Genomic DNA, 25,787 nt, shown 5'->3' with positions numbered 1-25,787 from the left:
TTAATTTAATCAAATTGCGTATATATTTATATAGCTTTCACACAACACATAAATTCAATGCAGTTGTGTATCGTAATCATCCAAATATTGTGAGGGGCACATCATAGCAAATGTGGGAAAATTTGTAAAAAGTCGCCGGCGAGCGAAGCGAGCCAGAAAAAAAATGGCCTGTTAAAATGAAATTCTTATTATGTGATAGCTTTTTACATCATTATATAGCAAATATCTTGTCATATATTTTTTTTCATTCATCTCATTTCGCTGCCTCCTTTATTTTCTTTTATTTCCCCTTGGCTGTGGAACCACCCCCCGGTACGCCAGTACTTCAACGTAAAGCTTAATGCAGGAAGGGTCCATATAGAGGCCCGTTATAGAACCCATTAAAGGTTACAGATGAAGAGCCCCCAATGCACGGGGTCTTGACTCTTGGACAGAGCCTTTGGAGATTTAGCAAGTTTATGATAGACTTTCATATGACATTATGCTATATACCATCCATTTTTCTTCCCGCTCGTTATCTCAATCCTCGGCAGCCCGGTAGTGTTCGTTATCTTGTCCCTATTCTTTATTTCCCAATTTTTAGATTTTGGCTAATTCCATTCTGCCTTTATTTCCCGCTTTTGTTTGCGTCTTTGTCATCTTTAATTTATTTCCCTGTCTTACTAATCATGCTAATGTATTTTTATATCGGGGAGAATTGTTCTTTCTCACTTGTTCTTCTTTCTTTCGTTTTCCCTTTTTTATGTTTTTTCTTAGTTTTCTTTTCCCTTTCCCCTTTTCCCTTTTTTTTACTTTCCTTTCCCTTTCCCTTTTTCCCCCTTTTTTTCTTTTTTCCTTTTTTTTTTATTTTCCCGGTGAGCTCTGCCAGGGGGGGGGGCAGCTTGCCCCCCCTGCCCCCCCGCCTGTTACGCCACTGAGCACACATGTACACACCCACAAACAAAAAACATAACATAGACACAAGTTTCCATTTCGTTGCATGGATTGCTATGAAGACTAATGTGATGTGGCAAGTTGAACGCAAATTGCCTACTTAAGCTCGAGTTTGGAACCATTTCTCTTGATTAGGAATGGAACGTTAGTTTTTTTTTTACTCATCATAGGTTTCAAAATCTTACCTGGCCAATCAACCGGAGGGGTTTCTCCAGCCAAGGCATCATACCAGATCCAGTCCAGTTGGTCATCGGTGCTCTGCGTATAGCCACAGTGCTCGTATCCATATTCATAATTACAAAATGAAGTAGCAGGAAAGCCTCCGCACGATCCGGGGAAGAACTTAATATCATCTAAAGCAATATCACCTCGGTAGTTGTTTCCAACCGTGCCTGTAAAAACAATCTTGGCGAGAATCGAAACAGGGCCATGATTGACATGATTCATGGATGATGGCAAAACAAAGGAAGTCATCAGAAACAAGAGAAAAATTAGGAAATCGAGTAGGAAGGTCACATGCTTCCTATAACAATAGGCCTGAGTAACCACGATGATTATTACGCTTACTTTCAGAATATTAGTCATACCGAGGTTGTTTTACCTGACTGCTAAGAAAGCACGAATGCCTGTGAGCAAGCAACCAGGGGACCAACGGCTTAACGTCCTCTCCGAGGGACCTGGTAATGAGGATAAATGCCTTACCAAAGGGCACTAGCGCACCACTTGGGAATCGAAACCCCCGCTCTACCGACTGAGCTATTAGAGCTACTGTATCATTGTCAAAATCTGTAGACAAAAATGAACATGCTAAACGGCCATGTTACCTTTGACTGCTTGCCGAAAACATTAAAGAGAAGAAGTTCTGAACACCATCGTGAACCTGTCAGGAGAGCTATCTCTTGTACCTAGACAGTAAATGCTGAGGCTTGTCCGCGAACTTTATCATGATTCTCTACTAGACCATGAGCTCTATATCTAACACACAGCGAATATCTTGCCATAGCTAATCTGCATTAACATACATAATAAATAATAATTAAAAAACTTTCATATTGTAGCGCATTCCATTAACATTTCATTGCACCTTCATATACCATTTCACAAACAGAGGTATATTATGAATTCTGGTTTTAAAACATTTGATGTTAATTTGATCTTTATTGAAGACCGCGCGTTGCCTATTTTTTGTTGCAAATAATTTATGATAGAAATGCTGTACTGTAAAGAAACTTGTTTATTATTATAGCAGACATAAATCTACTTAAACAATATGTTGCATCCGGGTTAAGCACCAAAGAAGTTTTGATCATGGCCATTTGCATCAACTTACTTCGACTGGTCCGTACTTGACACTAACATCAACGTTGTACGGTTGCCATTTGTTCCCATCCGGTCCGGTGAGGCGAGCAATCTCTTCATCCGGATAATAGTCGCCGCGATGCACCACCGAAAGAGAAGCGGTGTCATCCCCGCTCATGTGGTAGAAAAACTGCAGACAGTAACTGTCATTGAAATAGGTGATGGGCGGGGAGATGATCCGAGCTCGATCGCCTGGTCGACGAGGCTGAGAAGCTTCTACGTACAGGTAATGACCTGCACCGGAAGTGAATGAATGAATCAATATGTACGGTAACTTTGTTGAAGAATTCTAGAGACGAGTTGTGACCTGCTGTTACTATAGAGGATCCCACTGTTTAAGTCACTCTTGTCTACGTGCACAAACTTGTAAATATCTCAATGTACTATCATCTATCGAGTGAACTACATACAGAAAATTTGATAAATATTGGTTAACCATAACTGGCATACGAATCTTAGGACTAATTCCTAATTTACGTTATAGTTGAAGTACTTGGGTAATCATGATATTATAGTATAATTGTATACCGCCCGTATCCATGGTATCCACCTCGAAATAGAAGGTGCCAAAAGCGCTCCCATAAGGACGACATGAATTTTCTAAATTCGGCATTTGTGCCTTTACGAAAAGAAACGGAAAACACAGGCCTAGATATTTTCAGGGGTACCACAAAACGGAATTTTTACGGAAGCCTTGTAAGGTCATTGTGTTTAAAAGTAGGCCTGTAACATCATACTTGTTAGGTTTTGGAACATATGTATATTCCTAAATCGGTAATTTGCATTGAAAACGCTGAAGAGCGACTAACCGTCAGCTGTCCCTTTGGTATGGTCAGCATTGGGCCCCGAACCGTCTGTTCCTGTTGGACCGGAATTCAGGAACCAGTCAAACTCGTCGTCATTCTCATAATCCTCGTTGGGCTGCGTGTAACCGCACATACCATCTTCAAAATCACAGTTTGCGACAAAAGGATACAGGGGATCCGATGTTGCTGTAAAGATAAGTGGCGGGTACAAAGGGTATAAAAATTTAAAGGACCTCGAACTACCCACTCTTGCCTAAACCGAAATCGTATACTAGTATTTATCATGTTTATCGCGGTTTTTCTCCCTGGTTATATGATGAATTAAACGATTTTAGTTATTTGAAAATAATTATGAATTATCTAAGGGAGAAGTTAGCTGGTAAATTGATCCTGTATACTGTCAGAGATTTGTGCCATAATTGGCTATCCATACTTAAAACCACCACTTCCGACCAGAGTTTTTTTTATATCAAACTCGAGTTAAGAATACGGGCCACTGTGTCTATACAAAGTGTTAACATGATTGTCTCGGTTATGGTTAATAAACTTATCGCAACGCCATTCCAGAAACGTGTGAACTCTATGTTAATTGTTTCTGTGGCAGCGGTGGGATATTAAACAACGCCAACGACATGACTGGACCCGTTGCATAGAGACTAGCAATTATTGTGAGTAACTTTCTGTTCTGGCACAATCAAGGTTTTCCGTGGTACATGTAGTTACAATAATTACAAAGTTACAATAGTTGTAAGTCATAATGAAACGGACCCCTAAACGTGGTGAGAAAAAATTATTTTGGACATAGTCATCTTTTTGAGACAATACAAGTTTACCTGTGCAGCTACCAGTAGTCATCGAGAAATCATCGACTGCAATATCAGCAGCATATACTGAATCGCCAACTGTTCCTTCGACTACAATCTGAGGGAGAAAATAAATATATCTTCATTTATCATCACCTAAATTTTCACTCAACATACTTTAAAAAAAAACTTTGTGAGTTAATCATATTTTTATGTGTTTTAGATAGTGACGAGCGACAACCTTTTTGCTGCTGACCCTAAGTAGGCACATTGTTAATGCCCACTCTAGTCACAGATTCAGTGCACATTAAAATTACATCTAACGTACTTTCAAGAACAATTGGATGGTAGAGGGTCTATTTTAGTTATTTTAATACCTCAGAAATATTTCTACCTGTTTATCAAAAAATCTACCATCGATTTGGATATTCAAAGGCAGAAGGCCATAGAGACGATATCGTAGCTGGTTGTATACATTTGTTCAAAATAATGCACTCACATAAATATAGTACGCCTCAAAGAAAAAAAAAACACGATTGAATAGGACTCACAATGAACAAGTCAAGGTAAACTTTACCTTCATATCGACAACACAATTAGCAAACCCCTTCTTCCCCGAAACAATCACCCATTGGGACAATCTCATAAAAGAATTTGTCGCTTCAAAAAGCTCTGAAACCATCAAAATCAAACTTCTTGGGCCCTCCCAAACTCCGAAACCCCCAAATCATAAATAAAACCACCACTCTCGTCAGCCCAGAGTAACACTTCCTGGCGGAGGACTTCGGGGTAAACGACTACAAGGTACAAGGTATATTCCTCACATGACATTTCAGACGTGAACTTGGAAGGAAAAAATAACAGTTGATGAAGATTGCCTTTCGTATGTAAGTTGAATTTTTCTTGGCCATTACCAAACTGTATATCAAACAACTGAAGTAAATCTCGAGACGCCATAGCAAAAGCAGCTCTATTATGATCATGTTTAATGATAAGCCTGTTATCTTTAGGTGATTTCAACCTTAGGGCCCTCCCGTAGGGCATGAGAATGTAATAGTTAGAACAGAGATGGATGAATACTTGAGTGATCTTCTTATAAGTACAGAGAAAGATGTGATCTACAACGAAAAAAAAAGCTCACATAGAAACTCCTTGTAGATGACGGTACTGTCAACTGGGCCTGGAGCCACTGAGGACCGCTGTTGCCGTAGATCTGCAAATTAGGATCCATGGGTAGGACGTAGCCGTAGGGTAAGATGAACACATTCAAGAAGTCCGAGTTGTAGCCGCTCATGTAGTACCATAATTTGAAACAACGGTTGTTCGTAGAGGGTGCGATTAAAGGCGACCCCAACACTGCTCTGGTATTTCTGGGAATGTCCTCGTATGAATTCACCAACATGTAGTGTCCTTCCAGGGGAAAGAAAGGATTATCGTTAAAAATATATAGGCTCTAGTGAGATATTCTGTGAAGGATCTGAAAACATTTGTATTGTAGCGCAGAATTCTTCTCAATTGCAACAGCTCATGATCCCGCAATGACTGCTTTGGAATCAAATCTCTTGATCCTACCAGACTTTACAGAAACAAAATGTCGTAAAAGAAGAACACGAAGGATGATTAAGATTAAGAAGAGAGAGAATAGCAAAACGAAGAATTTCTGGGATAATTGAGGAGCAGAAGAAGAAGGAAGGAAAACAGAAAGATATTTCTATCTTTTTTTTTACTCAAAATGCAAACTACAACGTGTATAGAATCCTAAACCTTTAATTTCCACCCCTTTCTACCTTCTCAACAAGTGGTAAAGACATAAAAGAGACACGGGAAAAGAGAGAAAAGGGACAAATATATTCCAATTTCAAATTATTCAGAATTAAAAAATATAGGGACTGTGGCTATGAGCTATTAGTTCCCTCACAAAAAGTTAATTCAATTACATTAAATTCAAGTCGATTAAACATTTATTTTCTTCCGAATGACATTTCATCCATTTTCATATAAAATATACTTATAATTCATATTCATACAAAATTCAGCAATACAGTAGGAGGCGCGATAGCTCAGTCGGGAGAGCGGGGGATTCGTATTCCGGTGACCCGGGTTCGATTCCCACTTGGTGCGCTAGTGCCCTTTGGTAAGGCATTAATCCTCGGAACCAGGTCCTTCGGAGAGGACCTTAAGCCGTCGGTCCTCTGGTTGCTTGCTTACAAGCATTCATGCTTTCTTAGCAATCAGGTAAAAAATCACCACCAACCAATACAGGGTGACGATCTTTTTAAACCAATACCACATTTAACTAGTTTTGAAGATGGTAATTTCATATTATGATGGACGTATGTTTAATCCCCCTATGTGAGACTGTCCTGGGGTATTAAATTTGTCACTATTTTCTATAGGCCTATCGTATAGAAGGTTGTAATAAAAATATGTCTTGGACAGCTCGCGGGGTGATGCAACGATGGAGAAAAGCGAAGGTCGGACATTCATCCAGATTGATTTAACCGACGATAAAAATCTCATGAAGGTCAAGGGGACGATCTTGTTCGACCAATTATTTAACAAACTTTTGAATACTTTCAAAGATGGCATTCTGTTTTAGAGGGATAATAATAATAATAATAGAACAGTTTTTGTATTGCACATTACACCTTACAAAGGTCTCAATGCGCGTTAGGAAAAAGAAGAAAGGGATTACCTTGATCGGTTTGCAGAGTGTGGTCTACATCCGGGCCACTATTGTAATCCTCGGTAGGACCGCTGTTGAGGACCCAATCGAACCCATCTTGTATCCCCTGGGTCCAAGAACACAAGGCGTCATTGGTGTTCTCGAAATCACAGTTAACACTGTTGGTAGTAGGCGGAGTAGTTGTTGGGTTAATAAAATACGGATCTGAGTGCAATGGGAATTAACAAAAGGAAGGTTGTTTTCTTAGACCTCTTACTAATTAATATTCCTTTGATTCTTTCATCTATTTCACACTTTTCTTCCATTTCTTCAACATTATCCAAAATAATTATCATGGTATTTGATACCTTGGGCGTACCTACTGGACAATCTGGTGACAAAACATCATCATTATCATCTCTGTCATCATCACAATATGAATATGTTGTGTTCGACTCTATTCGGTCGGGTTATTGTCTTTGATGGTCCCTGTATCTCACTCACTATGTATGATTGTGTAGGCATGTAAGCGAGTATGTGGGGGGGTGCGCATGTGTGTGTTAATGAGTCTTGGTGTGCGTATGTGGGTGTGGTGTGTGTGTGTCATTATCATTCAATGATCTCGAAGAACCTTTCTCTTTTTGGGCTCGTCACTTTTCTTTATCTGTCTTTCTCTCTTCTCTTCCTCTCTCTCTTTCCCACACACACACACACACACCCACACCCAGCAAACAATCTTCTCTCTCCCACACTCCTCACTTTTCTCTTTGTTGTAACCAAAACCTACTAAATGTCTAAAAACAAGAACTGGCTGATCTTACCTTGTGGGCACTGTTGGCTTTGATAAACATCAACATCGTCGATTGCAATCTCGTCTCGATTGTGAATGCCAGTCGTTCCTTCAAAGACTAACTAAAAGATATAACAGGGACCCGTTGCATGAAGAGTTGTAATCACACAAAACTCCTAAATCAAGCCTAACATGATTTTCAACCGATCAGTAATGTCGCTATATAGTTTTCGTTTAATTCTTTGAGTTCCGTTTAAAAGCGACTCTATCTAAAAGTGCGTGAATATGCGATTCGATCGAGATGAACACAGGGGAACCACGTCACATCAGCGTTTTACATGTTCCCGTATTGCAGATGATTCGAACCTTCAAAACATTCTTCTGCAACCTAGAAATAGTATAATTATTCAAAGCGACAGTACTTAGTCATTCTTCTTTTAACACCACTCACCATAGAGCTAATAGCTCCATGCACTCACGGTATTTCTTGAGTCGATAGTATATTACATAAAAAACGGCTCTAAGCTGAATTATGATTATGACAAAGTGCACATTGTTCAATTAGAATAGTTATTAGCAATAAAAACAAGACTGGTTTTCACTCTTACATTGGTGATGGCGTGGTTGTCGTTGAATGGAATGTGTCATTCCAGATAAAATATATAGGCCTACATGTACCACCGCGCAATGTGAGCATTGTTTTTCAGTCATCTGTAATTCTAAGATATGCATTAACGTTTTTCTTTCCCTCTGATCCCCCTTAAGGCCACCGCACACCTTACGATTGGTCTGCGACCCGATTTTGAAATAACACGTAGTAGAATACCGTAGAATTTGATGTTGATATTGAGACATATCTTACTGTGTAATGTTTAAAATCATCGTACGAATACATTATGTTCAAATATGCTATCATCCTTATTATAATAAAAAGCGAATTTAATATCTAGACGTAATGACGTCATATCAATCGTAAGATTAGCCTCTTGCCGAGGCCCTGGCTGCTGCTTCCCGAGCGAAGCGAGGGATTTCCTAATTCGCGAAGCGAATTATGCCTGGCGCGAGCCAGAGCCTCTTGACATCTGAGCTGAATTATATATTCATGAGGAACGTCTTCCTAATGAATATACATGAGTCATGAGATTACCGGTCACCTAGTAAACCAATGAAATGTCAAAGCTGTTTCGTCCGGGGTTCGGAATACTAGTCTATAGTAGTCCACTATTCTGCAGGGATTCATTTAATTGCGGGACACTAAAGGGGATATAACCAGCAAAATGCTACAAGTGGTGGTACTGCTACTACTAGTACTGGCCGTAACAGACCCATCACCGCCCCGAAACTTGACGGGAGATGCTGGTCAGCCGCTGGTCAGACTCGAGTCAAGGGGAAGCTCCACTCCAGCATTACCTCACCGCACACCGCACGATAATCGACGCATAGTGGAATCGCATGAAATATTACATTTTTTCCATATCCTGTGGGTAGATTTACAAAAATATCTCGTCCTTTCAGTGCAGATTTAATTTCATCGACTTGCAAATCCTTAAATCGGTCAATATTCAGTATTTTAGAGGCATATTCAATGCTCTTTGATATTTCGTCGTCACTCTTCGCCAAGAATCCACGGGTCGCCATTCAAGATGAGCTCATGAATATTCAATATGACGTCATAGCGGCCCGCGCTCTCAATGTATGATTTTCACCGACCAGTTCTTGGTCGGTATATTGTTAAAAACAATAAAAAACAAAAGAAAGTCGGTGAAATTCGGGTCAGATGTCAAGAGGCCCTGTCTCGCGGCGCTCTGCTTCGCTCTCTCCCTTGCTTAGCCATGTTTGCTTGGAAAGCAGCCGACAGGGCCTCGACAAGAGGCTATCGTAAGATTGGCTACGATTTAAAACCAATTGACGAATAATCCAAAATATAGTCGTGCATTCATCCAAATAGTTATGTTAGTATCCTTACGGTAAATTTGAACCTCGAATAAAAACATTTTATTCATTCACATTTTCAGAAAATGAGCTAAATGCAATTTGTTCCAAAATCGGATCGTGGACCAGCCGTAAGGTGTGCGGTGGCCTTTACGCTTTGTACAGGAACCGCCCAGTTGCGGTAAGCAATGGTGCGATTTTAAGCGGACAGAGACCTATCTGAAAATCCTTACCCGACATGGAGTAAGTTCTGGCGGGATCTCATGGCGACTCCTCCTCCAGTAAGGACCGTAATCACCAGACATGCTAATCAGAGGATCACCCATTTGCCCTCCGTCTTGGACACAATAAACGTTGAGTGACTCGTCGTCTAACCCGTAGAGATACCACCAGAACTGAAGACAGGTGTGTGAGGACTGCAATGGTACAATAGGAGATGTTATCCTTGCGGTGACCCGGTGTCCAACGTCACCGTACAGGAAGAGATAGAATCCTACCGAGAAAGAAAGCGAGAGACAACAGTGCAACATTCATAATTATAACGCCTTCAATGTCGCTAAGGCTTGCAATCAATATTAGCCCGGTATTAAGCATAGCTGGCAATAAGGCGCCTTTTTGGCATTTCGAGGAAACCCAATTAACCACACCTGGGAGGAGTGTGGTAGATGTAGATCAACACCTAGAAAATCATCCAAAACTGTTAACTTGCTTCTAGTATCTTTATGATTAATTTGAAGCTCAAATAAAAATTGTTTCAACATCGAATCGTGGTCCAGTGGCCTTTATCATGTATAATGGAGTTTTGAACTCACCAAACTCATCATTACTGGTATGGTCATAGAGAGGTCCAGCATTTACATACGGACTGGCCCTGTTCTGCCAGATCCAGTCGGCGTCATCATCCTGGTTCTGTGTGTAGAGGCAAAGTTCCACTTCCTCGAAATCGCACGTCCCTTGCTGGTCACCTGACGGGGGCTTGTCTGTACGGGACAAAGACAGGTTCAAAGGTGCGATAAATTCGTCTGTTGCCAACTCATCCAATCATCACATGGTCGACCTTTATTTAGTCAAATGCCATTCCCTTCAGTTACATTTCGTCTAAAAACCTTTTGGTCCAATAAGCATTTGGTGAAATAATCACTTCGTCTTATCACCAGTTTGTCTATGACCCTTTCGGCTCATAACCAGTAGGTCTAATACCTATTTTCTTTTCATTGAGCCCAATTAACACTTAAGCCTAGCTCTAGTCAAATTAGACCAACTGGTATATGGACTAAATGGCTATTGGACTAACTGGTCAGTTAGCCGATAGTCCAATTAGACGAAATGTTGAGTGGACGAAATGGCAATCAAACTCTGTGAATAGTGGATGAACTGATGGTAAGACAAAATGATAGTCGGGGCCTAGACGAGCTGATAATTGGATGAATTTGCATTATTTAAACCTATTCAAAATAAATCAAAGGTGCAACGTTCGAACAGCTACGAGGGCAATTTTAGTGCAGTAAGTCTAGTTCTAGATCTTTACTTTTGTCTCCCCCCTTCCGCGGCCCCACATTTTAAGTGGAACCTGGGGAACAAGCCCCTTGCTCTACTCAAGATACGCCACTAAAACCAATAGAATTCACAGTACTTACGTTGTCCTGGGCATTGGTCTCCTCTCGTAAAATCAAGATCGTCTATCGCCATATCGCCCTCGTATGATTCGCCTCGTACACCTTCAAAAATAATCTGATAAGAGATGGTTTACATAAAGGATATACATTTTCACCTTATGTTATTTCGTCGCCCTTCTGGAAAGAACACAATATCTCACAGTGTCTGGCCACAGTTTGTTCACATTGTTGAACACAATGTGAAATCAACTTCACACTGTTAAATTGTAGCTTTTCAACATTGTGAACCACAATAAGATCGATAGTCTACAAAGTGAACGCGCTGTGAACAGTCACACTGTCGAGGTGTTCACCGTGGGGTATGAAAATATCTTCACACTGTTGAATTTGAGCATTATAACAGTGTGAATAATATTTTCACATAGTCCACTATGTGATCACATAGTGTGACACTGTGTTATTTCAAGTAGGGACCATTCAACAAAAATAAATGTTATCGAGCCTATACAGCCTGACAGCTTATTAGTCTTTCCATGATCTTTCGACAGTCTCTCAAGATTTTTGCGGAGATCATTGAAAGATCATTCAAATATCATTGAAAGACCAGGCAAAGTCCATGGAAAGAATTCTGAAAGATTACTTGTTGCATAAACGATCTCTAAAAGACCATTGAAAGATCTCTATAGGACTAGTCTAAGACCAGTAAGACAAGAAATATCCATCAGTCTTTTAGAGTTCTTTGAGGGGTCTTTCTGAGCCATTCCACAGACATGACAAATTTCAGTGATCTTGGAAACTGCTGGAAGATCTTGCCAATTTTTGGTCTTTGAAAGTTCCTTCAAAGGTCTCCCCTCTGTGGAATGGGGGCCTAATGAGAACGAGAAAACCTGTCTAAAGTCTTTTAACAAAAGACTCCAGAAGAATAACTACAAAATATGAATTGATTTCCGTCTCAAGGGCTATTGAGTTTGTTTGACCTTACAGACAGTTTTTTTTTTTACTCTATGCTTTTTTTTTTTTTTTCAAGTGATGACTTCCATAACATTAATGCGCAAAGTATTACACTTAATATAATATTCTATATTTTCGCCGGTCAGTAGTCATGAAAAATATATAGCAGTTAGTTAAATGTCTCATGCTAATATTTTTTTATGATAAGAATGAACTTTCACTGCACCAATCACGACTAATACAGGATCAACTGGTTTTAGGGACATCAACATAAACGTAGCTATCATTTATATCATTATTTTTAGAAATATTTGCAAAACTGCTTGTTTAAAAAAGGATATGAACCCATCTTTAAGAAATAAACCTAAACTCTTAAAAAGGAGACGCCGAAATAGCGAATGTGTTAGTGAATAATGTCAATTTTCAACAGGTTTATTGGTTAAAAGCGACCAGAATTTTGGATGAAACTGACCATTTTTATCGGCAAGACACATTGATTGGTGCAGAATCAATTAACGTATGCATTTCATTTCATTTATCATGGTTATAAATGTCTCATGTGTCTATGTTCAATGTAATTATCTTATTTATGTTATATTGATATTTTCTTTTCTTGCTGTTCTTTGTATAAGAGAGTGCCTTGCTCGACAAGCGTAAGCTTTTGGAGGTGCTACCCTTTTTCTAACCTTTATACATTTTATATTGTTACATCTGAAATAAATGAATAAATAAATTGAATTGAATCTCCCAGCAGCCTGGTCTCTTTGACTAATCATTTTGGGGGATTGCACAAGTCTCATTGCATATCAATTATATATGGAAGCCACCATATTTTATTACTAAAAAAATTGAAAAATACATGACCTTAATGCGAAGAAGGTGTAATAGTTTACCGAGTACGTTCACTGGTTGAATTTCTTAATCAGTGGTAGATATGAACATATTCGGTGGTATTTCTTGGGAATTTAATTTTTGTTTTTATTCTTGTGGTTATAGAAGTAAATTTGTTTGGGTCGCTCGTATTGTATTATCATTATCACCATTATTATTATTGTAATTATTATCATTATCATTATTATTATGGCTATAATCATTATTATTATTATTATCATTATTAATATTATTATCCCCATCATTATTATACGTATAATAATTATTATCGTTATTATTATCATCATCATCGTCGATATTATTAATTGTATCACTTATATTTGTTGTTGCTGTAGTAGTAGTAGTAGTAGTAGTAGTATTAGTAGCAGTAGTAGTATTACAATTAATGCAGATTACCATTGTTACTATCAACCTACTGCTAGCACAGGCACAGGTGACCCGACAATTGCTCCGCCGACATCTGCTCCGCCGACAATTGCTACGCAAAATAAGACAGTTGCTCCGCCGACAATTGCTCCGGACAATTGCTCCGCCGACAGTTGCTCCGTCGACACTTGCTCCGCCGATATGTGCTCCGTCGACACTTGCTCCGCCGATATTTGCTCCGCCGATATTTGCTCCGCCGACATGTGCTCCACCGACATCTGCTCCGCCGACAATTGCTCCGCCGATAATTGCTCCGCCGACATCTGCTCCGATTATACGACAATTGCTCCGCGACAATTGCTCCGCCGATATTTGCTCTGCCGAAAATTGCTCCGATTATGCGACAATTGCTCCGCGACAATTGCTCCGCCGATATTTGCTCCGCCGAAAATTGCTCCGATTATACGACAATTGCTCCGCGACAATTGCTCCGCCGACATGTGCCCCACCGACATCTGCTCCGCCGACAATTGCTCCGCCGACAATTGCTCCGCCGATAATTGCTCCGCCGACATCTGCTCCGATTATACGACAATTGCTCCGCGACAATTGCTCCGCCGATATTTGCTCTGCCGAAAATTGCTCCGATTATGCGACAATTGCTCCGCGACAATTGCTCCGCCGATATTTGCTCCGCCGAAAATTGCTTCGATTATACGACAATTGCTCCGCGACAATTGCTCCGCCGATATTTTCTCCGCCGACATCTGCTCCGATTATACGACAATTGCATGAACATCTTATTTCTCCAAGTTGGTCTATGTTAAATGATAAGAAATTCATCCTGATACAAATTGTTTTGTCGTTGTTTTGTTCTTGTTATTCGTTAATGTTTTATTTATTTTATTCTCCCCCTATCATCACAGCTTTCTGCTTAAAAAAACAAAACAAATTGTTCTCCCTGCCGCTGCCACTTGACAAATTGTAACGGAGAAGGGGAATGACACACTCCCCATTGAAATTGTGAATCTGGATTTTTGTTCATATATTATTATCATTGGTTTCACTCCGGTCTTGAGCGGGGAGAGAATTTTGGGGTGGGGGTGCTGGACACAATATCTCTTCTGCTTTCCAGCAACTTATACACCATACATTCGCGCGGGCTCTCTCTCTCTCTCTCTCTCTCGTTTTGTTCTTTCACGTTGTTTATTTTTATTGGTGACCGCTTGATTTATTGTATATTTATCAGTATTATAATTATTAATATTTGTATCAATAATTTTTATTTACTTCTTCGGCCTTATCTACCCTTGCACTTTTTTCCCTTCAATTTGTTTCAAACGAAAGTATGATCATCACTGGCGTACAGATGGGGGAGGGGCGTGCTAGGGGTCACGGATCCCCCCATTCTCCCTACCAATAAAAAAAAAGAATAAAGGAAAGGAAAATAAATGTCATCCTTGTCTCGCCCCCTCAATTTTTGGTTGTTGGCTCATTACGCTACTGGTGAGTTACTATAAAACTAGACTTCGGTTGTATTTTTGTTCTATTCTGTGCAATAGCGACAATATAAATATATTATAATAAATGAATATATGTATGTATCTCTCTCATTACGTCTAAACAAATAATGTTATTTTTAAAAGACAATAATATATATACCAGCAATAATATAGTTACAAATTCATGAAACCCAATACGCATCTCACTGAATTTATAATGCGAGCACAAAGCACGAGCTGTTATTGACATGGAAAGGGGACATTTATACGCCTTTTTTAAATTGTAAACATGAAGCATATCTCGGGGGGGGGGGAGATATCTCGTAAAAGAAATGAGAGCACGATGCGTTAATTTAAAATTTTGGATATATTTACCAGAGTTACAATTCTATATATTTCTTTTTCTTTGTGTTATTTCTTTCGACAAACTGTAATTGAAGTATTGAAGAGTATATAGGCTGTTATGCCTGCTGATCATGATAGAATGTGGATTATTTTGCTGATTCATTAGATCTTAACATGTGTTCTTTAAATTTGGTAATTTGGGTACATGTTAGAAACACAGGCATTGTGCATTCAGATGCACATTGTGGAAATGAGATTCAGTATTCCTTGCAGCTAATAAAGGTTTTGAAAATGACACTACTCTCAATTACATGTATACTGTGTCCATAGTTGCGAGTGTGTGAAAATGAAGGTGTTTGCAGTCATTAAAGTGTAGTTTTGGTTGGAAAACGTTAATAAAACTGTCGAGAACGTACAGTCTTCATGATTTCATTTATCTCATGTTCTGATCAGTAAATCAAATAAAAAATTATAATGACAAGAACTTGTTAAGTTTATCCTTCTATTTTAATCCCATGAATAAACAGAAATCGCGATATTCAGAAATAATAAGTCATACACCTCCTTTTTTCCTCAAGCTCTCACTCACTCCCCCTATTTCTCTCTCTCTCTCTCTCTATCCCTCCATAACCCTTTTCACAATCATTTTTGTTTGATTTCCGCATAAGCAAAACGACGACGACAATGATAATGATGGTGATGATGAAGATGCTGATAATGATGCTGATGATGATAATGGTGGTACAATGATAATGATAATAAGTACATGAACACACGTTTTCTTCTCATATAGTTCATTCTTGGAAAATACATAGGCGGCCATATACACATGAAGGTATATCATTTATAGAAGAAAATCTTGTTTGATTGATTTTTTTATTTTTTTAAACTACGTGCAAAATCATATCCCCCATCAACAACAAATTGTTACTTACATTATAACATCATAATGAATATAATTCGACTATTGGCGGACCATATTTAGATTTAGATTAAGATTTATTCATTTTCCGTTCACAAAGCACAACAAAATCAAAGTAACAATACATAGTCAAATTTAAAGTACAATATAAATCGGTATAATGCATAAGAATTAGAACGTATAAACAATGAGAACTAATGCGAACTAAAGTAACCTTGACTAATAACTATATAAAACAGAACATATGGATTTTATTTTTGGATTATTTAAAAGAATTTAATTATCCTTTTTCTATCAGTGAAGAAAACAATCATGATCAACATAAAACAAAAAAGCAACTCACTATTATATACAGTATTATCATAATCTAAAAACCTACGGTGTGTATGACATGATGTGGATGTGGAGACCAGACTGAGAGCACTGTGTGTACGAGAGGATATGGAAACCAGAGTGGAGGGGTGTGCGGAGAAGGTGACACGACATGTAGCCTTTCACAAGTTGGTATTTTCTTGAATATTAATTTTTACTTACTGAATGTCTTGGTCATGTTTGTATGGCACAAAATTTGCCGACAGTAAACATTTTGCGTGACTACAGTACAGGTTTTCGACAAAATAAGGTGGGGTATACCGTTGAATTTCACCTGGAGCAAATGTTTCCACTTCGGAGCATATTTCGCCAGTCTGAGCGATTTTGACGCTAAGAATGGGGTATGTCTAATTTGTTTCTACTGTTATAACATGGAGCTATATGGTTATAATAATTACATGAAAACGCGTTTTTAGGTGGTCTGTCTATGACAGATCACCTCTTAATTTCGTCAGAATTTTCTTTCTTTATTATTTATTTTTAGCACCTATGTTTGTCGCCAACTTTTCTCCGAATTGGCAGAATCAATTTGGCTGATTTTTCTGTCATATATGGAGTCTATCATAGAGACGGCATACTAAGCTTTTCAAGGTCATCTGGTCATGATTACGTCATCTACGCGCCATTTTGTAAAATTCTCAATTTGATCATATCAACATAATGGATCATCAATAATCAACCATATTTACATCACATAAACTTTAGGTCAAAGGTCATCTGTCAATGTCATCAAAGGTCATGTAAAGGTCAAGACGCGCGCGTACGCGCGCGTCAAAGCCAAAAAAATTCTCCAAATGGCCTATAAATTTTTTTGGGTACGTTTCAAGTCATTTTAAGCATTTCAAAAAATTTGCGCGCACGCACGTATGCGCGCGCGTTTCCGCGCGTAACGCCATAACGCATCACAGAAACACAGTTTTTTTTACATCATTGCATTGATGATATAATTCTGAGCAATTTGATACCTTGATCAACCTTCTATGACCATTAATAACGAAATTAACACCCGTTAAAGTTTGCAGCACGTGTGCGTGCGAGCTCTCTTTATAGGCTATATATGGGCAAAAACATGCCTATTGAAAATTCACTGTAGCCCTTTAAATAGTCCGTTGACCCCCAATTTTTTTTTCAAATGTCGATAGAATATGAGTTGTAGATTGGATTTCATGTCACCATTGTCTCTCAATTTGATCATGACGTCATCAAAACTGCGTTGGAAATCAAAATATCCATTTTGCTTGTTATGACGTCATAACAATTATGCAAATTAGGCTCTAACTCCGTGAATATTAGTCAATTTTCGCCCAATTTTCGATATGTTGTAGCTTAGGTCTTACTCTTTCTGAGTTATTGCCTTTATTTTTCATTTTAATGAACAGATCATCTTGAAAATTTGCAAATAATAAAGGCATGTCATTTTTACTCATTTTGCGTGTAATCTCTATGGGACATGACTTTTTCTCAAAACTAGATTCTACATTCCTCTATTTCGTGAGCTATATCTCCATTTTCTTTTGTCAGTTGTCTCTGAGCTTTGAATATGTTGTAGCTAAGATTCTCAGCTTTCGGAAGTGTGCCCTCCATTTTTTGATCAGATACCGGGATCATGCCCGTTTTTCGCTTGCAAAGTTGGATTTGCAATTCTCAAATTTGCTTACGTGTAATCTCTATGGGAACGTGTAATCTCTATGGGGAATATCGTGGTTCAATGGATATCGCACTTGACTTGCGTTCTCGGGGGCGCAGGTTCGAGTCCTGGGGTGAACCAGATGATTTTTTTTTTCATTTTTTTTTCTTTTTACCAGCTCGTACATGATCCTTTATGATAATTAAAAGGTATGAAAGTTAAAATTTAGCAAGATAAACACATTATAATTATTTTTTTCATATCACATGCATCACCATATACTAAAGCGACTTTATCATCTTCCGTCCTTCACAACATTCCTCTATTTATTTTTTTCTTGTTAGTTATCCTTGAATTTTTAGAATGTTGTAGCTGAGATTCTAAGCTTTCGCTAGTGTTGCCTTTATTTTCCGAACAGATGTCGGGATCATGCCCGTATTTCACTTGCAATATTTCAATTTTGAGATTCTCGTATTTTGCATACGTGTAAAGACTATGGGAAATATTTTAGCTCAATCAGTTAGGCGTCAGACTTGCATCTCATTCAGTCATGCGGGCAGGGATTCTAGTTCGTGGGTGAACATGATTTTTGTTTTCATCTTGCACACGATGATTTATAAGAATTCCAATGAATAATAGTTAAAATATTACAAAATAAAACACTATTTATGTTGTAAATCTATCTATCTTACTATCTATCTGTCTGTCTATTTATGATCCCGGCATCTGATCAAAATATGGAGGGCACACTTCCAAAAGCATTTTGTACAATAAAATAAGGACAGACCACCTAATTCGTCCGCATGACGAATTAAATTCTAGTCTTTTATTCTAATCGCCAGGCACGTAATAAAACTTACACAAATGCTCCCCCCCCCCACCATGAATAAGCATTAAGAATATCTATCCCTCCTTTGTGCTTACCCCTTTTTTCTATTTCTTTCTATATGCATGTATCAGGGGCCGCGGAGCCGGGGGGCTTTAGCCCCCCAATTTTCCAAAGCCGTGTACAAAAAACGTAAGAATGACCATATGATTGTGATTTTTAGCATGGACAGCCCCCACTTTTGACTCTGCCCTCACTTTGAAAACCGTTCCGCGGCCCCTGTGTATGACATTTAATATATCATGCAAGCATAGTTTAAGTTTACTTTGTAAATTCATGGAGCTATGTTCCATGGTAAATTGACGCCTTCAGCCTGTGCTAAAATTGTTATGCGTATAAAAGTACGAATAAAAAAATAAATAAATAATTGTCGCATTATCGGAGCAATTTACGGCGGAGCAGATGTCGGCGGAGCAATTATCGGCGGAGCAATTGTCGTATAATCGGAGCAGATGTCGGCGGAGCAATTGTCGCGGAGCAATTGTCGTATAATCGGAGCAATTTTCGGCGGAGCAATTGTCGTATAATCGGAGCAGATTTCGGCAGAGCAATTATCGGCGGAGCAATTGTCGGCGGAGCAATTTTCGGCGGAGCAGATGTCGGCGGAGCACATGTCGGCGGAGCAAATATCGGCGGAGCAAGTGTCGACGGAGCACATATCGGCGGAGCAAGTGTCGACAGAGCAACTGTCGGCGGAGCAACTGTCCGGAGCAATTGTCGGCGGAGCAGTTGTCGTATTTTGCGTAGCAATTGTCGGCGGAGCAAATGTCGGCGGAGCAATTGTCATGGAACCGCTATTACAACTGTCTCATTCCTGCATGGTATGACCATTTAGTTATTCTGTTCAAGAGCCAATTAAGTTACGGTATAGGCCTACTCACCACAAAATCGTCAGCCAATGTGATATCCACCTCAGCCCCTCGCCACTTGTCGCCCCTGTTTCCCGAGAGGCCCCAATCCGGAACGGTATCGTCATCCAAACTCGTACCGAGAGACAAAACGTACACTTTGAGCCCGCCTACATCCGTGCCGAACATGTGATAGAAGAACGTAAGGCAAGCAACTGGGCTCCCGTCGGCCACTCCCCGGAGAGTCGGCGTTATTACCCGGGTCTTATGTCCAATGGACATGTAGGACGCCTCGACGTAGAGGTAGTACCCTGCAGAGGGATCAAAACGGTATTAATCAAATTAAATATAGTTTTTTTTTTTTTGATAAGTTCATATTTTTATAAAATTGCCAAATTTCAAGTAAAAAAAAAAATACTGAGAAACAGTGTGGCTGAACCCTTTGAACAGTCCGCCTTCTCGGGAAAAATTAACTTTTGAAAATTGGAATGGAATAATTGTGATTTCATATTTTAAAATATATCTAAGAAAAATCGTTTGTGAAATAATAAGTTTTAATTAATGATGACAATAATCTGCTTCTATATACCCCACCTGACTACCACCATGACTGTTACCGCTACCGCCACAAATGACAAGTACCTTTATCAATATCATCATAAATATTATTATCATCGTCAGCATCATCATTTTTTTGGTATCATTTTTGTCTTTTATCATCAGCATCATTAATATTGACATTACCATCACCATTATTATTAGTAGTATGATATTGTTATTATTTGTATCATCTTTAAGATTATCGTTTTTATCATCGTCATGCATCTTCATCATTATCTTCATCGCCATCATCATTATCATCGTCACCACCACCAACATTATCATCATCGTCACGACCACCAACATTATCATCATCGTCAAAACCACCAACATTATCATCATCGTCACCACCACCAACATTATCATCATCGTCACCACCACCAACATTATCATCATCGTCACCACCACCAACATTATCATCATCATCACCACCACCAACATTATCATCATCGTCACCACCAACATTATCATCATCGTCACCACCACCAACATTATCATTCATCGTCACCACCACCAACATTATCATCATCGTCACCACCACCACCATTATCATCATCGTCACCACCACCACCATTATCATCATCGTCACCACCACCAACATTATCATCATCGTCACCACCACCAACATTATCATCATCGTCACCACCACCAACATTATCATCATCGTCACCACCACCAACATTATCATCATCGTCACCACCACCAACATTATCATCATCGTCACCACCACCAACATTATCATCATCGTCACCACCACCAACATTATCATCATCATCACCACCACCAACATTATCATCATCGTCACCACCAACATTTTCATCATCGTCACCACCACCAACATTATCATCATCGTCACCACCACCAACATTATCATTCATCGTCACCACCACCAACATTATCATCATCGTCACCACCACCACCATTATCATCATCGTCACCACCACCAACATTATCATCATCGTCACCACCACCTACATTATCATCATCGTCACCACCACCAACATTATCATCATCGTCACCACCACCAACATTATCATCATCGTCACCACCACCAACATTATCATCAACGTCACCACCACCAACATTATCATCATCGTCACCACCACCAACATTATCATCATCGTCACCACCACCAACATTATCATCAACGTCACCACCACTAACATTATCATCATCGTCACAATCACCAACATTATCATCATTGTCACCACCACCATTATCATCTTCGTCACCACCAACATTATCATCATCGACACCACCAACATTATCATCATCGTCACCACCAACAACATTATCATCATTGTCACCACCACCATTATCATCATCGTCACCACCACCAACATTATCATCATCGTCACCACCACCAACATTATCATCATCGTCACCACCACCAACATTATCATCATCGTCACCACCACCAACATTATCATCATCGTCACCACCACCAACATTATCATCATCGTCACCACCACCAACATTATCATCATCGTCACCACCACCAACATTATCATCATCGTCACCACCACCAACATTATCATCATCGTCACCACCACCAACATTATCATCATCGTCACCACCACCAACATTATCATCATCGTCACCACCACCAACATTATCATCAACGTCACCACCACCAACATTATCATCATCGTCACCACCACCAACATTATCATCATCGTCACCACCACCAACATTATCATCAACGTCACCACCACTAACATTATCATCATCGTCACAACCACCAACATTATCATCATTGTCACCACCACCATTATCATCATCGTCACCACCACCATTATCATCATCGTCACCACCAACATTATCATCATCGACACCACCAACATTATCATCATCGTCACCACCAACAACATTATCATCATCGTCACCACCACCAACATTATCATCATCATCATCCTTTTTTTTTAATCACCCTACATACCTTCTGCTGTTTTGAGTGTATGGTCGATTGATGGGCCTGTGTATGTACTACCAGTCGACCCTTTGCTTAATATCCAGTCCTCGTCATCCGTTGGGTCCTGTACGAAGTAGCACATGTTTTCATCCACCGACCCGATGCTTTCAAACGTGCAGCTATAGTTAACTGAATGATATTCAACATTGGAGATAAATTAATTAATTTAATCAATATCATATGCCTACACTCTTATGAAATGTTCTCATAGCAGGCCTTACATGACATAATGTTCTTATTACCCTTCCCCGTTCCAATACGTCGAGCGCATGACCAGAAGAGCTAGTGAGAAGACAAAGGGTCCCATTTTAAAAGTCTTAGATTTTGACTTGTGCAAGAAACAGAACCCATAACCTTCTGTTCATGAGGCTGCGGGCTTTACCACTAAGCCACCATATCCGGTCATTTTAAGAAGGAGGTCGTTTGTCTGGACATTTAATAAAAATAAAACATCTTTAGTCTTAACAAATATATCAATTGCAGAGTTCAAACAATGTTCTTTCCTCTTTATTTCCTCCTTAAGTTTTCTTTTTTCTTTTGCCCTCTTTTTTCCCTTCATATTTTAGAAGAGACCCCTGTCAAAACTCCAGCCTACCTATGCGTCAGCCCCCCCCCCCTCCAATAAAAAATCAATAATAATAATAATAATAATAAAGAACGATCCTGAACAATATAATTCATCTGTTTTTATACTAAAAGTTTACAGAGAGTTATGCTATACATATTATGACAGGACGCCATTGTGAATGATGTGTGAGTTCTTGTGACGTGTGAAGGGGGGTGGGAGGGGGTGTTGAAATCTACATACCCATCGGGCAAAGGCCATCGCTTATTTTGACATCATCGATTGCGATGAAACTTTTCTGGTTTGATCCTGCAACACCAACAAAGGACACCTGTAAAATGGAAGACAAAAAAATGTATTTTTGTGATATGTCATAATTGGTGGCAGTACTGGGTTTAATAATTATGATAATAACTCTTATTTACCCATGCAGGGTAGCCACTGTCAGCTGTAAGCTGTTCTTCCAGCGGACCCTGCATAACATAATTTGAACATGTTAATATTACCCTTCTCTAATCTAGATGCTGAGCGCCTAGCAAGAAGGCAGAAGGTCCCAATTTTTAAGTTTTTGGTATGACTCGGCCGGAGATCGAACCCACGACCTCCCGTTCATGAGGCGGGCGCTCTACCGCAGAGCCATCATGTCCGGTGTATAATAAATGGAGGGCCAAGTAAAATGTTTTTGACGGGGGCAGACAAGAAAAAGTGTTGGAGTACAATTTGTGTAATTTTTTGTTTTTTGGGGGGGGGGTCGGATTCGGGGTAGAGCCCCCCCCCCCCCTGACAGACAGGCACAAACCAATAAACAAACACTTAACATCGTTTACTAATACGTCCCTGAAATATACCAAACGGTAGCTATTTGAACTACAATCTCTGCTTTCTATATGTGTTAACAACTACATCGAGATAAGCATGTCATAAAGTATAGACCACTCATTAACACCCGGTTCAATGCTTGTCGTAAAATAGAGCTATTTAAAGTTAAGATAATAAAATCGGGTGAACTTCGATACAAAATGAAGTAGATAGGTTCTTAGTATCAGAAAAGCAGGGGCGGATCCAGCCTTCGCCAATAGGGGGGGGGGGGCCCGGATTTTTTTTCAGCCATATTTTCCCTGATCGGCCGCTCGATGATGATTTTTTATTTCTTTGAAGGATAAGTCCTAACAGTCACTTCTTAGCTTTATTCTTATGAATCAACATAAATATATAATATCATAATCCTTATTCATAATAAAATGCGAGCGCGAAGCGCGAGCTGAATTTTTTTGACATTTTTCCTAAAGAATGGAAATTCTAAGCACTTTTTGTAACTTAAACAAAATAAGTAAAAAATTAAACAATTGATGAAAATTTCGAGATTTAGACCTACTGAACGAGACACTCTATTCATGTTTTGTAAATCATGAAAAGGATGAGTAATCAGGGATCTTCTTTACATTAATAATGCGAGCGCAAAGCGCGAGCAGAAAATTTTTATATACGTTTTGAGCTGATCGAAAAGGTATTAATGACTGCTTGCACTTAGCCATGAAGACGTTACATATTTCAGCAATCAAATAATGCGAGCTGAAAATATTGGACATTTCTAAGTAAAGAATGGGAAATTTCAATCAATTTTCGTAATCGTGAACAGGATAGCTATATAACTAAACAATTGATAATTTGATGCGAACGCGAAGCGCGAGCGGAAAAAAAAAATCGAGATTTAGACCTAAAAACGGGACACTCTATTCACGTTTTGTAAATCATGAAAAGAATGAGTAATAGGGGATCTTCGTACATTAATAATGCGAGCACAAAGCGCGAGCAGAAAATTTTTGATATTGTGATTTTAAACTGGAAAATGATTTAAATTAAGAGAACAAGTTGAGCATCTGTATAAACATACGCGCGTGTTTCATATTTAGACCTATAATCTAGGCATTCTAAATAATCTTTTATCATGAAAATCAAAGCAAGCGCGAAGCGCGAGCTTAAACTATTTGATATTCCGATCTGAAAAAATGAGTTTTTTATAGGACTGGGACATCCTTAGGACATGTCATCTTATGAAACTGTTGACTGTCTTCCTATTCCTCTTGCTAAGCGCGAGATGAAACAATTAAAAGGGACAATTTGATTATTTAATTGATATCTTATTCATTAATGCCTAATGAGGGCACGAAATCTGATGATATTATAGTCTGAAAACTGGACATTCCAAGCACTGTTGTAATTATAAATAGGATGCATCAGTTAATATATCTAAATCATTAAAGCGAGCGCAAATTGCGAGCCTATTTTTTTATACACTGTCATGAAAAGGGGATTTTAAGTAGTTTGTTGTATAATAAATATTGAGACAACACAACTCGCCAATCAAAATGCGAGCGTGCAGCGCGAGCTGATACGTTTTTACAATCAGACCTGAAAAGCGAAATTTTGAAAATTTTATGGAATACACGAAAATAAAAGGTACCTGCAAGATAAATCAAAATTTGCGAGCGCGCAGCGCGAGCAGAAAACTTTAATATTCAGACCATAAAACTGACATTTTTACAGAGCACTTTTAAAAAATCACACAAAATAATGAAAGTTCGATTTCCGAGATGAAATATGTTTTGTATATTGACTTCCAAACTTGATATTTAAACTCCATATTGAACAAGATATGAAAATCACCTAACAGGCAATGCGAGCGCGAAGCGCGAGCGAAAATTTTATATAGTGACATGAAAGATTCTTTTTATTTTCCAAGTCTTCCCCTCATCTTATTTTATTTACTCATCTTTCTCCTCTTCTTTTTTCTCCTCTCTTTTCCCTCCTTTTTTCCTTTTTTTTCTTTCCTTTTTTTCTTTTTTTGCTCCGCCAATAGGGGGGTCCGGTCCCCTCGGGCCCCCCCGAAAAGGATATAATTTTGGAGCTTTTTTTCGTTTCTTGAAGAAGCTAGGTATTCAATAATCGGTGACACGACATTTGCTCGTGCGACTTTGCTCCTGTTTTAATATCTTAGAGGGCATAGGGTTAGAGTTGGGATTGTAATAGAGTTTT

The 25,787-nt window shown here is 39.0% G+C and overlaps 1 protein-coding gene across 1 annotated transcript in view; it reads right to left on the bottom strand.

Annotated features, from left to right (window-relative positions):
• Positions 1-25,787, bottom strand: part of LOC129262449 (MAM and LDL-receptor class A domain-containing protein 1-like) — a 41,308-nt gene that overhangs the window by 8,646 nt on the left and 6,875 nt on the right. The window contains exons 4-16 of the mRNA XM_054900572.2: positions 22,995-23,082; positions 22,154-22,315; positions 19,648-19,925; positions 10,926-11,019; positions 10,101-10,268; positions 9,522-9,781; positions 7,388-7,478; positions 6,597-6,791; positions 5,043-5,311; positions 3,932-4,019; positions 3,102-3,284; positions 2,264-2,526; positions 1,119-1,338 (exon numbers count right to left, since the gene is read on the bottom strand). Of these exons, the coding sequence (XP_054756547.2) occupies positions 1,119-1,338; positions 2,264-2,526; positions 3,102-3,284; positions 3,932-4,019; positions 5,043-5,311; positions 6,597-6,791; positions 7,388-7,478; positions 9,522-9,781; positions 10,101-10,268; positions 10,926-11,019; positions 19,648-19,925; positions 22,154-22,315; positions 22,995-23,082 (2,359 nt within the window). The remainder of the gene's footprint in view (positions 1-1,118; positions 1,339-2,263; positions 2,527-3,101; positions 3,285-3,931; positions 4,020-5,042; positions 5,312-6,596; positions 6,792-7,387; positions 7,479-9,521; positions 9,782-10,100; positions 10,269-10,925; positions 11,020-19,647; positions 19,926-22,153; positions 22,316-22,994; positions 23,083-25,787) is intronic.

The sequence above is a fragment of the Lytechinus pictus genome, chromosome 5, assembly GCF_037042905.1.
Source record: "Lytechinus pictus isolate F3 Inbred chromosome 5, Lp3.0, whole genome shotgun sequence".
In the NCBI taxonomy this organism is placed as follows: Eukaryota; Metazoa; Echinodermata; class Echinoidea; order Temnopleuroida; family Toxopneustidae; genus Lytechinus; species Lytechinus pictus.
Note: the sequence above shows the minus strand (reverse complement) of the source record. Positions and strands in the feature narration are given on the sequence as shown.